Source organism: Pelecanus crispus, chromosome 12, assembly GCF_030463565.1.
Source record: "Pelecanus crispus isolate bPelCri1 chromosome 12, bPelCri1.pri, whole genome shotgun sequence".
NCBI lineage: Eukaryota > Metazoa > Chordata > Aves > Pelecaniformes > Pelecanidae > Pelecanus > Pelecanus crispus.
The window spans coordinates 5,062,823-5,077,461 of record NC_134654.1 but is presented as its reverse complement, the minus strand read 5'-3'; the positions used below and the strand labels follow the sequence as shown (position 1 = coordinate 5,077,461).

The 14,639-nt window shown below is 44.8% G+C and overlaps 2 protein-coding genes across 5 annotated transcripts in view; one reads left to right on the top strand and one right to left on the bottom strand.

Annotated features, from left to right (window-relative positions):
* Window positions 1–10,792, bottom strand: part of NCOR1 (nuclear receptor corepressor 1) — a 76,517-nt gene extending 65,725 nt beyond the window's left edge. For 3 of the 4 annotated variants that reach the window (XR_012831526.1, XM_075719506.1, XM_075719508.1), the window contains exon 1: window positions 10,692–10,720. The gene's annotated coding sequence lies outside the window, so the exon portion shown is untranslated. Of the gene's footprint in view, window positions 1–10,691; window positions 10,721–10,759 lie in introns of those variants that run through there. The other variant, XM_075719507.1, reaches the window with a different exon arrangement.
* Window positions 10,793–12,874: 2,082 nt separating this feature from the next.
* Window positions 12,875–14,639, top strand: part of PIGL (phosphatidylinositol glycan anchor biosynthesis class L) — a 63,127-nt gene continuing 61,362 nt past the window's right edge. Inside the window, exon 1 of the mRNA XM_075719450.1 lies at window positions 12,875–13,166. Coding sequence (XP_075575565.1) covers window positions 12,875–13,166 — 292 coding nt within the window. The remainder of the gene's footprint in view (window positions 13,167–14,639) is intronic.

The following is a 14,639-nucleotide window of genomic DNA, read 5'->3' as shown; positions in this document are numbered from 1 at the left end:
CTGTAGACCCCATCTCATCTCCCAGTGTCCTATAGTATGAGCTTGTTTACATGCTCTGCCATACTCGGGGGGGTGGGGGTGGGGAGGGAGTTTTGCCAATATTTCCCTATAGAATTACGACCAATATTCTGCTCATCTCTCCCCGTCTTACTACCTTAACTCTGCAACTGTGGATGTAAGTACTTGACTTCAACTCTTATTTCCCTGCAGGCAACCTTATGACCTTTCATCTAAAAGCATCTGCCTCTCTCTTCAGCATCTGCTTGCACGTATCCAGCAGACACAGATTATTCTTCATCAGTCTGTTTCTCGGTCAGTGAGGGCAATGCCAGCTTCCTGCTGTAACCTCCCCAAGTTCCATACGTTCAGATTATGTTTAAATACAGCAGTCTTTTTGCATAAAATTGTAACTCTGTGTGTAGGCTGTAAACAATCGCATCCGGGCTTTCCTCACTGCTGTATCCTTCCATTAGTCATGACAAATTTTGTCTAGCTCCACTCAAATCCAGTCAGAATCCTCCTTTAAAGCTCCTCGCTATTAACTCTCTCTGCCTCTCCAATCCTTCCACTGGTTCCCTCCTCTCTACCAGAACAGAGGCTGCTCATCTTCATTTTCAGCACCCTTGACAACATACGGTAGAAGAAATCAACTTCCAACTCTGCTCAGTCAATGACAGCAAGATTCTGTTTCTCAGAAAAGTATTTTCATACCTTTTCACATTATTCTGCAAATTTCAGAGGTTTCTCATATAAACATTTATAAGAACTGTTACAGACTTTGGAATTCTGCCTTAAACGTCTCACAAAGATAAAGTAAGGTCATGAATACTTCCATACAGCTGCCAATCAGGCTGGCAAATTGTCTGTCTCACTGAACACTGACAATTAGAAAGGGCAGAAAGAAATATTTCTTGTTTTGTACTTCAGAACCCAGTCCATTCTGCTATAGTGTCCCACTTCACTGACATTCCCAGACTCTGCGGTAAAATGGAAGGATGGGGAAACACAGTGTGTCAAATGGAGAATATTTAAAAAAAAAAAAAAGTTACAGGAGAAGTAGGAGCAAAGAGTCAAAAAAGAAACTCTTCAGGCTGAAGATACTCAGCTGAGAAAAAGCAGTGACAAGAGTAACAGTTTCAGGAACTGTGAAGAGATACTTGGCCCTGTGTTAATTTGAGCTTCTCGGGCAAAGAAATTATTTAACAATGTTTATTTCTAAAGATATGACAATGTTTTTCTCTTTGGCCAGCTTAAACTACTGAACGAATCTGATTCAGACTTCCCCTTAAAAACTACTTTTCACACTTCTGTTTGTCATATGTGGAGAATTTTGCGTAAGTTACACATCATTTAGAACTGGATGTTGTAATGGCAATAGTCATAGCATAATTTCAGATTTGTTTCTATGAGACAATACTAATTTGAACAATCTCTCTTGATCTCCAGATCTCAAAATGCTTCAGAAAGAAGCAGAAGTACATTCTATCTTCACTACACACATGGGAAAATGAGTCACAGAAAGGTTAAGAAATCTATCAAAGGCTACCCAGGAAATAGTCAATGACTGAATCAGAAATAAGACTCAAGTCTTGCGGCACTTTAAGCAGACAAGAGCTAGCACTGCCCAAGAAAAGCAGTTCTTCACTCAGGAAAATACAGCAGGTTAAAAACTGTGACTATTTTTAGCAGGCCAGTTCCCCAAAACTGCTCAACACATGGCCACACAAATGTTTGCGCCAGCAGAAGGGAAGGGGTCAAGAGGCCAGAAAGACGTCGGAGTCACCTACTCGCTGCCTGTGGAACCATGGCCCTGCTTGCTGGAATACCCTCTCTCCTACTCTTACATTCACCTTCACGGATAAAAGACCGGTCTCATGGGTAAACTCCATTTTTCTTCACATATACGAAACAAGCTAACACTTTTGCATTTAGAGTAATTTTCATGCCATCTTGAAGTACTTAACCAACATTTGCTAATTAAATTTCACATCCTTTGGGGAATTTTCCTCATCTTGTTTTTGAGCAAACTAAGTGTGATATAAAGAGTGCAAAGAATTAGATTACAGTCATATAAGGCTTAAACAGAGTTGAGGGATTTTGTTTTTAAATCAGCAGCCTTAGTAAATTGAGCTGTAACTAACCTATGACAGAACAAGGAAGGCTCTGCCTTATGCAGGGTATCTACAACAAATCACAAAATTAATTCAGCGTTATTTATTCAAAGTTTACTCTGGTGAGGAAATGAAGAGTGAAGGGACTGTTTCAGCAGTGGTTAGAAAGGCCTTACCTAAAGCATGATAACAATATTTGTAAATAATTCTTTCTGTGTTTTCACTTTATAAAAAGGTAGTGAAACTATCTCATGGAAAAAAACCAAACAAAGCAGGCCATATTTAAGGACCAACCTATTAAACCACAGTAACTAGATTTCATGAATTACAGACCCGTGTCTGTACCTTCAAGACACAACGCTCCAACTCACATACAGTAATGCAAAATTACAAGTTGAGATTCACGTAAGTAAAACCCTTCAAGTATATTGCTAGATTTGCAAAACAAACCTTCCTAGTAGTACTTTTATTTTGTCAGATAATCATAAATCTGTTCACTCAAGCAAAAACATCAGATTTGCATTTTGGGGATATGCCACGCACAAGAAAATACCAACATGTACATTTCTGACAGATGTCTAAAAATAGCTTAATGGGTCCGGTCTCCATATAAAAAGTTATTTATTCAAACTAATGGACACAGTAAAAGTCTAAGTATTATTTACCATCTAAAACTCCAATGCTCAGAACATTAACGGTACCATTACAAGCTAGGACTGACTTAGCAGTCTGAAAGTCTCAACTAAAAAAGCACTAGACACTTCAAGAGCAGTTATTAGTCCTCCAGTCACTGCCTTAATGTCAAATTATCAGCACAATCATATGACAGTTACTCAGAAAGACAACAGTGAAAAAAATTTAGCGATAAAGAAAAGAAGTTTGGGTTCGCACTGATCTGTTGGTTAACAGATATAATATATATATATAATCGAGCCTGATTATACAAAGTTCTGCAAAGTATTGTGGGATGGGATGGGATGGTAAGTGAGAAAATTAGCTACAGGATCACTAGATAGGACAATCCTAAAAGATACAGGGTTTTCATTCAACAACCTACTAGAATGTTGATGCCTCAGCAGATTTCAGGTAACTTTGTGCTTTAAAACAAGAACTGAAGGAAGTCTATTCCGGTTACAATATCCAAGCTTACAGGTGTGCTTCTAAGTATGAAAATCTGTTGGGCATATCCCCCAAAAGATGAAAGATTCTCTGCATGCTACAAACAAAAAATGTTAATAGGTCAACACTAAAATTAAAGACAATTTAAGGAATGGCTATTTAAACATGTTCCAGAATACTGTGCTTCCCATTTTTGAAGAACAGAGACATCATCCTCAAAGCTCAGGACCTTTTCCACAGTTTCTTTAATCTTTTTCCACTCAGTTTTATGTTGCAGAATACTCTTGCAGAAAAGCTTGTAGTGAAAGCATATGGGCATATGCTATTAGAATAAATAGAAACAATGAACATAGTTGTTCTCAACTTGGAGAAAATAACTGCTGAATTTTCCATGACAATTCCACATGTGTAAATGCCTTTTCTTCTTCTGTGACAGACATTTAAAATATACCATTAATTCCCAGGAACTTTAATCTCACGTAGTTGCACTCCCTCTACTCACGAGTTTATTGACGTAAAAATTGCTATTTCTATCCCTGCTACAAATACAGTAAAAAAAAAAAAAAAATTAACATCTATAAGGCTGTGTTTTACTAGCAACACTAAATAACATTCTCTCCATTAATTATTAGCGTCATATGAATCAAGCCATAAATACAGCAATGGGAGTATTTGAAAAAAGATGCTAAGAAAAGCCCAAACATCTGATTTGACCCTTCTCACACCCTGAAATTTCCACTAGTGTACGATATCGTCCTATTTCCGAATGTCCAAAGCATTAACTCACAATTATGCTACACAGCATCTGACTCATACTCTACATGACATGGAAGCATGGTATACTTTAATTTAGCCAATTACAGAAGTGACAGAAGTCAAGGAGCATTACAGCAATCAATTCAAGATGTCACGTTTACTCTATACTAGCACGACTTTTCCATCTGCATCAGGATAGCTAAAAAACTGAAACAGGATTTTATACTTCAAATTTTAATAGAAAAAGAGTTTCCATTAAGAGACTACCAACTCCTTACAGTACTTAAGTAATAGCTTTTGGAACATTAAATATTAAGTAAGTATTAAGAGTACTTAAAAAGGATTTTTGTTGCCATTCCAAAAGGTTAACATTGGTTGCATATATGCATAAGCAATTTACAACCAAACTGTTGCCAAATCTCAGGATCACATTGTTATACTTCATCTTTAAATAACAGTTTCTCTCTCTCCTGCTAGGTAACTACAAATACAAATAGAATTTGTGCTCTACCAAAATGGGGTCGATCAAATTCAGCTGACAAGATACTCTTCTCCAAGAAATTCTATTTTAATCTCTCCTGTAATTTATGAGCTTAAAGAAAAGTTGCTAATACATGATATCAAGACCCAGGCTACACACAACTTTGCCATTATACGGGGGATCATAACAGCAAAAACTAAGACTGTGTTAACATCTTAGGAAGTTTCTAATCAGCTACCCACTTGCCTCACAAAAAAAGGGGGAGCTGAGTGCATACATTTCAAATAAGAGTACATATTTTCAGCATCCACTCACCAGTTAACACGCTAACACACTGGGGTACAGAGAATCCCTGAGGGAGGAAACCTCCTCTTCTGAGTTTTATTGAGGAATAGCACTTATTGACTGTGAAGGAGCCTATCCAGCTCTCTTCTGCCAAGGAGGGTCACAATAACACCAAAACTATCCAGAAGAGGTAGGAGGAAATCCTCTATTCAGAAATGGGAATGAAGGATGTAGACATTTCCTTGACTAAAAGTACCACTGTGCAATGATTTAAACCAAAGAAGGGTACAATCCTTACAAGGTTTTTTTTCATTTTAAAAGTATATCATAGAAAAGTAGACAGTTTGCATTCTAAAGACATTTAAAACATATTTTGGTTTTCCCAGCAACACCAGATTCTCGTTCCTCGTTGTCCCAAGATAGCAAATAGCAAGCAGTTAATGTACACCACAGAAAATTTTCATGAGACAAAACCAGAAACCAAAGCTACAGAATTGAATGTCTAAAGCAAATCCTACAAAGTCCAAACAGTACGCAGATAAGGTCTCTCATTCACAAGGGGAGATAGCTTTTTCCTGAGATAATTGCAGCAGTTCCCAAACCCCAGACATCTACCTTACCCCTTCTGAAGGACTCCATCCCTGCCACAGGGGTAATTCAACTGGTTATGAAACATCAACTGAAGCATTCAAACTTCACCCACAAAACTATAAGGTGAAACAGAAACCAACCCAAGCATCCTCCAGTGTACCAGTTTGTAGCATGCAGGAGGTTCAAGAGATGCTACGCAAACAGCGATGATAAGAACTACAACGACCTTCCTCAGCAAGCCGTCCTCACTCATGAGTCAGTGCCCAACAACTCATTGAGGTTAACTCAAATTCACCTATTTCCTCCCATTTCACCTATGATTTAGAAATAACCATGATGATCTCAAACTTCATATATATCATACCCTATGCACAAAATAGTCTTTCAAAACAATTTTTGCTTCTCCATCTTGGACTGAAAGCATAGGCACTTTAAAAACAGCTACTGCACATGAATTTATTCCTCCACTCTTAATCTGTCTGCAGGTAAAACTGCTTCTGACATCATCTAACATGCAAGAAATTACGTGGTCACAGTTTTAAGTTTCCAGCCTCTCCTTGTAGTTCATTCATTATCAAAAGCATATCTGTAGTGGCAGCTTTTTAAAGCAGCTTTCATTTGGGAAAGGAAATATAACTTGACTAATCCATACTGACTAAACCCACAGCTCCACAAACTACAAGGTATTATAAGAGAAACCACATACTATAAAGGGGTTCAGGACAAACTAGGTATCGCCCTCATCACTCTCCTCAGTTGACTGGGTTCAGATAAAATCAAGTTTAGATTTTAGCTAAAAATACAATAAGCTTAAAATAAGAAATTTTTTTACTGTACATAAGAGCAATGCCTAGGTCTATTCAGATACTCCACAGGAAATGCACCAGGGCCTTCTGGAAACAAAGTTTATTGGTACTACATTTACGATTAAGTTTGAGATGTTCTGTTGCACAGGGAATGCAACAATATATAAAAATGTAACTCCAGTGGAGACTCACACAATGGCCTCTAGGTCACAGAAAAAGGCAAAGAATGGAAGACATCTTGAACTACTAACATTGTAAGTAAACCTTTGTATCTGGGGGGGGGGGGGTGGAAACCACCCCAAAAAAAACAAACCCAGAAGTGCAAGGTTCTACATATGCATAAGTCTGATCTTTGAGGCCACAGAGAAACATCAGCCCCTATAGAAATAATGGCTATAATGGAACAAGTAAGCGGCCACATTTATTAGGAAAAGTTTTGGGAATAACATTCCAAGAAGGCTAAACCATGGAATTATACTGATTATATGGGAGAATCCCCACCTCTCAGACACCCCTTCTCTCTCAGTACAGCATTTCAGGTAGCATATAAACAAAAACAAGAGCTGAAGAATATGAACCTGAAACAAAACTCTACAGTGGATAACCAAGTATATACAATTTTTTTATTTAAACTAATTCCTCCTCTTCCCCCCCCCCCCCCCAAAAAGCTACGATTAATGAGGTGAAGAGTACAGCAGAACTGTAATAACATACCTATCCAGTTTGCTGAACAGCACTTGAACTTGTAATGAACTTACACGGGCTTAAGTTTCTAACACTGACAAACAGGACAGGAATCAGTAGGTTTCCTAGTCGATTTATATTCACATTTGTTAGACATCTTCCTTGAAACGTAAATGCATTTGAATCCATTTAGGTGAGCATCTGCTTTTCCAAGCAGCCCCAGGTTCTGCCCAGGAACCCCACCAGTAGTGGCCCAGCAGACGCTTCCCGTGGAGCCTGTGCCCTGCAGCCAGGGAACGCTACTGCGGCTCTTTTCAACTCTCAACGGGACAAGCGTGCCTCTGACTTCATGAAGGCTACAAAGAAAATTACCCAAATGCACTTTTCCTGCAGCACAGCATAAGGCACAACTGAACGCATGGCATAAGAGGAGCTATTAAAAGAGACATCATGCTAGTTTAAGCATATTTTATACTTCACCTCATCCTTTTTCATTTATAGATGTTCTTTCCCTCGCCACCTTTGTGAATGTATTTTCATTTTCAGTTTTACCCAAGACTAGTCAACTTGACATGCACAGAATTTTTAAGTCCTGGTCAACAGTTTGTCCAGGTAATCTTGTCTGCATAAAAATTTCATTTCTGAATTTTTTACTGCTGAGAGTTATGCACAATAGGATTTTTCAGAGATGGCTGATGCATCTTTGTATCAATACAGTGTCTTAATTTTTTGCAATACCCTTAGTAATCACAAGCAGGTGAAGTCACTGACTTCAAAACCACATAGACCAACATCCTCCTTAAGCCTGAAGAAAAAAACTGCATATCAAATCAGTCTGGGAGTGGCAACATTACATGAGTGGTTTAGACGTGAAGCTATTCAAGGACATTGAAATCTCTCTTAGGATACTGGGAGGAAACATAGCTCCAAGGTAAGATTGAGCTTTCTGTATGCACACCAACTCACTAAACTTAAGCCCCGGTAGGCCCAGACTGTGGTAGCCATCTAACAGATGGGGGACAAACACTGAACTAGCACGGAAGAGGAAGGGAACATTACAAAACATCATTACTAGATGGAGAATCATTGAAGGAGAGAGAAACTAAAATGGAAGATATATTTATACCATGTTCCTGGCTATTTGCATAATTTAGAAAAAGCACAAAGCAAATATTTACAGACAGCAGTCCTGCATAGGTCAGAATTTTTATCTGGAACATTTAGAGTAGAGAGACAAGGTAACATGTTCAGTTAATAGCTTGTCATCTGAAACACTGATTCAGATTTGACTAAAGAACATAAATGATTTGAAGAGCTCAAGACAGGCATCCAGGAAACGTTTGTTTGCATTATGAAACCACTGTCTGCTTACTGGTCTGTTCTCAAGATGGTAATGTGTTGCAGTGCACCTGCATGAGGAATAGATCCCTTTCAGCTTAAACAACTGTTAAAATCTTAAATTTAAGTAGCTACGCACACTAGAACTCAGAATAGCATTTTTGATCATGCAGGAAAACCTTCCGTAAACCCATTTTCTAGGCAAGCATAAAAGAAGAGGAATAAAACATTTCACCAAAACTTTGGCTGAGAGCTTTGAAAGAGTAAGTTAAATGCCAATATTAAGAACATACTACAGAAAAAAAGAAGATATTTTTCTCTAATAGAGAAGACTTTTTCAGTTACTTTTATGCATTTAACAGTAGTTGAAGCAGAGTCAGCTTCCCTTCCCTGTAAGCATCTCTCATGAATGCTGTAACTGAAAAATGAAATAACTTAGAAGATGCATTTAGAGAACCACAAGAACGGTGGAAAGGGACTAGAGAGGGGAAATTGAAAGGAAGCTTTACAGTCTGTCCTACTTTTACCACAGTTTTTGAGAGAGTTTTCTAGATCCCTTTACATCACAATGAAAGACATGTATGCCCAGAAAGAGCAACTAAAATGAGTGGTTGTAGGAGATAAAGTGTATTTAAAATAAATCAGCAGCAGCGCAATGTAGAGAAGTGAATACATTCTGATTTTGTGCATATAATTTCAATCGGGAGAGCTACTTCTAATTGATTTAACTAACAAGCTTGAGATAAGTAACACTTGTGGAAGCAAACACTTGTAATATCACCTCTGCACGTTAAAAAAATGCACATTATAACTCTTAGAAAGAAGACTCCAAAATGCTGCTCTTTCCCATGTTTTGGTAACAAGTTTAGGTATTTTAGTGACCAATACCAAACGGTGTATTTCAAATAGGCAAATTATACTGCACATAAAGCACAATAGAACTTTTTTTCCTTGGCAGCCTATACTATATCACATAGAAAAGCTATGTCAAGAAAAAATTAACCATGCTTTCGCAAAAAGGGTCACTGTAGTTGGCTTGTTTCCTCTGAACTTTTGAATCCTTGGGATAAGCACGAAGGTCTTTCATCCCCCAACACAAGACACCAGATTTCAGCTAACTAGAAATCCACTTCAAATATTACATACTTCCTTTCCAAATGTCAAGGTTGTTTAGTTAATCAGGAATAACAACATTCTGCAGAATAAAATTCCAGCGTAAAATTGCAACAGACCTGCACGGTCCATATGTGCAGCGACACAATGCTACGTGTCCAGGCACTTAAGCTGTGCCCATGGCCACCCTGCTTATCACAATAGCAATGTTTTTTTATAACAGCAGAGTTTTTTTCCCCCTCAAATCATACTGCCTAGGACAAAAATCCCTACCTGAGCTCTAGCAGTTCATAACTATAGCGCTACACCTAAAAATACTGCAAAATACAGGACTGCTGCCACAAAACCAAATATTCAGAACTAGACACCCCCTTCTCATTGTAATAAGTTGTCCTTTTTTTTTTTATTATTAGGTTACACTAATGTTTACAGTCATGAAAAGGTAATACACTTATTAAGACCATATCCGTGAAACAAGAAGAAACAGGTTTTGGGCAACAATAGATTGTTCAGACTACTACCTACTTAATTGAGCCTGTCTAACACTAACAGTGCATAGGTCCATCTAGAATCTTGTCTAACTGCAACCAACTTGATACCCACGCTTTTTTTAAGTACAGAAAAATCAGTACGTACAAAGTTCTTTACCATCAAGTCAGAATAATTCTAGAAAAAGCCACTTCCATTGTGCCCTCCAGCAGCCCAGAGACGACAGAAGCTGGGGATGTTTACAAGTCCTATATGAATAATTCAGCGTCAGCATCAGCAACAACTCCCCACCACTGACAAGCTCAACGTGGGGCTGGAGCAGGCGGCCGCGATGCACCTCCAACACGCGAGCTCTGAGCGCAGGACATCTTCAGCAACTAACGCACTCCTGGCCGAGCGTCCAACTGGCCGATTTTGAAGAACTGGCCTTTTTTTGTTTTCTTTTTTTTGTAATTTTTTTTTTTTTTTTTTTTTTTAACTTGCACTTCTCCTACCTACAGGACAGGGACGAACACCCAACACACCGATGCTCTGGGATTTCTCCAAAAACTTCCCCGCAAGGGCCATCTCTCACGGCCACCCCCGCCCCGTCCCCTCCGGACCTTCCCGCACACAAACGGCGTAAATGGAGAAAAAACCCCGCAGGCACCGGGCACCCCCCGCCCCAGCCCACACCTGATCCGCCCACCTCCCCCCCCCCCGGGGCGCCCCCAAGGACCCCCCCTCCCGGCTCCAGCGCCCTCCCCCCGGGGACGAGAGCGGCTCTCCCCCCGGTGAGGAGGGAGGAGGAAGGGATGGCCGGGGCCCCCGCCTCTTCCCCCTCCTCCTCCTCCTCCTCACAGCGGAGGCGCTAGGCCCCGCCGCCCCCCCGGGCCGCGCCGCCCCCCCGCGCCGCCCCGCCGGGCCCCCTGCCCTTACCGACGGCGCGGCGCTGGGGCGGCCCGGGCGGCAGGCTCCGGCGGGGCTGGACGGTCGCGGCGTCTCACCTCAACCTCAGCGCCACCGCCACCGCCATCTTGCCTCCCCTCCCCCGGCTCGCTGGGCTCCGCCCCCTCCCGCCAGGTCCTGGCAGCTACTGAACAAACGGCGGCGCCGCCGCTCGGTGGTTTCTACCGGCCGCGGGGGCTCGCCCTTCCTCCCGCCATAGCGGCGTGCGCCGCTACCCGGGCAGCGGCCAGCCCGCGAGAAGCCGCGGGCGGGCCCGGCGGCGAGAGGGCGGGCCGCTACGCTCCTTCCAGGACCCGCTGGCCGGTGTGGCGGGGAAGGGTTCCCTCCCCCTCCCCGCGGAGGGGGCTCGGAGCAGGGGGGGGGCGGCCGCCATGAGGCGAGCGCGGGGCGCGGCGGCGCTGAGGCGAGCGGCTCCCGGCACCGGCGGGCGCTGCTGAGGGGCCCGGCCCGGCGGCTCTGCCGGTGCCGCCGCTGCTGCTGAGCGGAGGGGTGGGAGCCGCACCGCCCCGCTCCGCTCTCCCCCGCCGCATGACGGGCGAATCGATGTACGTTTGTAATAACCGATAGCGGGCCCGGAGCGGGGCGCGGGGGGCACCCGCGGAGCCCGCAGGCCGCGGCCGTGCCGATGAACGGGGGCCTCGGCAGGAACCCGCCCCGGGCCCCCAGCATCGCCCGAAGGGCGCCCGGGCCCCCGCCGAGCCCTTCCCGCCCCCCGGGCCGCGGCTGCTCCGCCGGGGCCCCGCCAGGCCCCCGCGCCTCTGCCTCTAGCGACGAATGGCTTCTGAAAAATGTGAGAGAGGTTTAAAATCTCAAATGGCTTTTTATTCCATCGCCCCCCCCCCCCCCCCGCCCCGAATGAGGAGTATGTAAATTGTTCCCTGCTTTTTCAATAAGGTATTTCAAATCCTTACGGCGTTTTACCTGCAAATACCTAATTCCGGATGTGCTAAGATCACAAATGAATCTCTTGCCAAGTTTACTATGGGGGGGAAAAAAAAAATACCATTAGGCAAGATTAAACTATCTCACTTGCTACAATTTCCATTAAATACAAGCAGTCGTATCTTGCATTTGCGGGATGTGTGTCCACACCATTATTTATTCAGGCTAATAAAGCAGGGGCTCACCCTCTGGCAAACAGGATTACTTATAAAACATGTATTGTACTAACTATGTAGTTACTACATTAGCCGAGTTCCACTCTGGTAGTGCTACGTTAAGGTGACATGACACATCTCCAGGCTGAAGTGTTTGCAGTCTTTGATCCCGATGCATGCCGACGACTGCATCTATTCACTTGGAAGTTAAAGTGTCCGAATAAAAGTCTTCGAAGACAAGCCGGGCGTACGTTTTGTGAGGCGTTAGCTGCTCTTCAGATGTTGAATTCCTGATTGCTTTCCTCATTTTACTCTTGAAACCTACCCAGCTACCATACTCCACCACTGCTGACTTTATACACTTGTCTTCCATATTGCCTGCTTGTCTTGAAAAACAAATTTTCTAAGCCATCGTGTATTGGATTGCTTTTTTCACGTTTATTTTACTTCCTGTCTCCTTCTCCAATGGTTGACTTCACTTCTGAGACATACCCAAACTTTTTTTTTTTATTATTATCCTTGCAGCCACACTTGGGATAGCCAGCAGATTTGCAGGTAGCGGAATGCATCTGAAGATAAGCTTCTCTTGCCCTGTTTTTGAGGTTTCCTTAGCCCGCGTCTCTTCCACAGCAGTACAGCGCAGGGATAAAAGGTACTGCACTCTGAAAAGCTCAACTTTTGCCACCATTAGTCATTATTTCTTAACGTACCAGCGGGGTCAGCTAGTGCGCTGCAGGGCCCGGGCAACGACGGCTCTCCCCACGGGAACGGCCCCCGTTCGAACCCCGCCCGCGGGGCCCCGCTCCCCGGCTGGGACCCGGCCAAGCCTGGCGAGGACAGCGCGGCGGGAGGCCTGCCGGTGTGCCCCTCCTCCCGGGCAGCCCTGGAGAAGCAGAGCCGGGGCACGTTTCCGCGACCGCGGCCGAGCGGCCCCGCCCCGAGGCGGGGAAGAGATGGGAGGGAGGGAGGGGGGGGACCCTTTCGTGGCCCGGAACCTTCCTGCCGCCCCTCCCGTTTCCTGCCGGAGCAGCGCGCAGGGGCGCGGCGCCGGTCGCTATGGCAGCGGGGCCGTGGGGCTGGGGGCCGGCGGCCCTGGCGCTGCTGCTCGCGCCGCTGCTCGTGCTGCTGCTCGGTGGCGCGCGCCGCCTGCGGCGCCGTTACGCGGCCGACGGGGCTCGCGCCCCTCTGAGGGGAAGGGCGGCGGCGGCGGCGGCGGCGGCGCGGGCGGACGGCGCCCGCGTGTTGCTGGTGACGGCGCACCCTGATGACGAAGCGATGTTCTTCGCCCCCACGCTGCTCCGCTTGGGCAGGGCCGGCGCCCGGGCCGCGGTGCTGTGCTGCTCCGCAGGTGAGGGGGGACGCGCCGGGAACGGCGGGGCACCCGGCCCCGAGGTGCCGCCGCGGCCGCCCCTAGAGGCCGGGCCTCCCGCCCGTCACGTCATGGGAAGGCTGCCATGATGTCTTCCCACGTGTGGCCTCTCGCTGTGACGTCAGCGCCGAGCTATGACGACATGTCAGTGCCTCGGAGCAGCGGGCGGCGTCTGTACCGTGGGGCGGCCCCACTCAGCTGTGACGCCAAGTGTGATGTCACCGCGATGCCACACATGATGTCATTGCTGTGTGCTGAACCTCAGGGCCCTCTGGGCCTGTGCTGCCATGACAGCGTGGCACTGCCGTGAAATCCTCGTGTAGTAGAGGCGGTGCTGTGCCGGCCGCCTGCGGTTCGACGGCACGGGTTGGGGTCACGCTGCGCCGTCGTGACATCCCGCGCGCCCCGCGGAGCTGCCACGCGTGGGTGGCTTTGGTCAGGATGTTACTTTCTGCAGAGTTTCAGCAGCTGTGGTGGGTAGCGAAATCTCCCTCTGTATCTGAACCTTGCACGGCGGTTTCACAATCCAATCTCCTGTTACAGCGCTGAGGTACTTGCAGACTGTGCAGAAGTTGTAAAAAGGCGCTGTTTAACACAGCCTTTTGGCATCTCCTTGTAATTCTGTCATCTTTTAGCGGACTTGCTTGGATGATCCGGTTTGAATGTCATAATGATACATTCACTGTAACACATCTAAAAATAACAGTTGCATAACAATCCAATCATGGAAAAATAGGCCTGAAGGGAACCGGAGGTCATGTTGTCCATCAGTCAGCCTGAAGGCAGCATCTGGGTGTCTTCATTTGCTGCAGACAAGTCTAGCTCGCTCTTCAGAACTTCCAGGGAGGTTCCTCAGCCTGTGCGGTCTGTGTCAGTGCTGCATTAGCTTTTTTTCAAATCACCATTTTCCTGAATCATTGGTGTAATTTAAGCTTGTTTGTTTATTTTTCCTATCTGCCATGAACATGGAAATCAGAGTATCCCTTTGTAACAGCCTCTGACATACTCTAAGACTGTTATCTGCCTCTTCTGTCTTATCTTCTCCAGACTAAACAAACCCATTTCTTGCAATCTTTCCTCATAGATCATGTTTTCTAAACCTCTGATCATTTTCATCTCTCTCCTTTGGACTCTTCAGTTGGTTCACATCTTTTTTGAAGTGCAGTGATCAAAAACTGAAAGCAGTCCTCCCACTGAGGCCTTTCTGGGGCTGAAAAGAACAGAAAGATTCTTACAGGCTCCACTGTTTCCCAGGACAAGGATTTTTCATAACACGTGACACTCTTGTGTTCTTCTCGTGATCTACTAAAGCTCCAGATTTATTTTTTTTTCTGCAGAACTGGTACCTAATCAGTTATTACATTGTTCAGTTTTTTGCGCATAAGAAACAACCACATTTTAGTTGATCTTTCAGACCATACTGCTATACCAGAATCCATGAGCCGGTGGTGA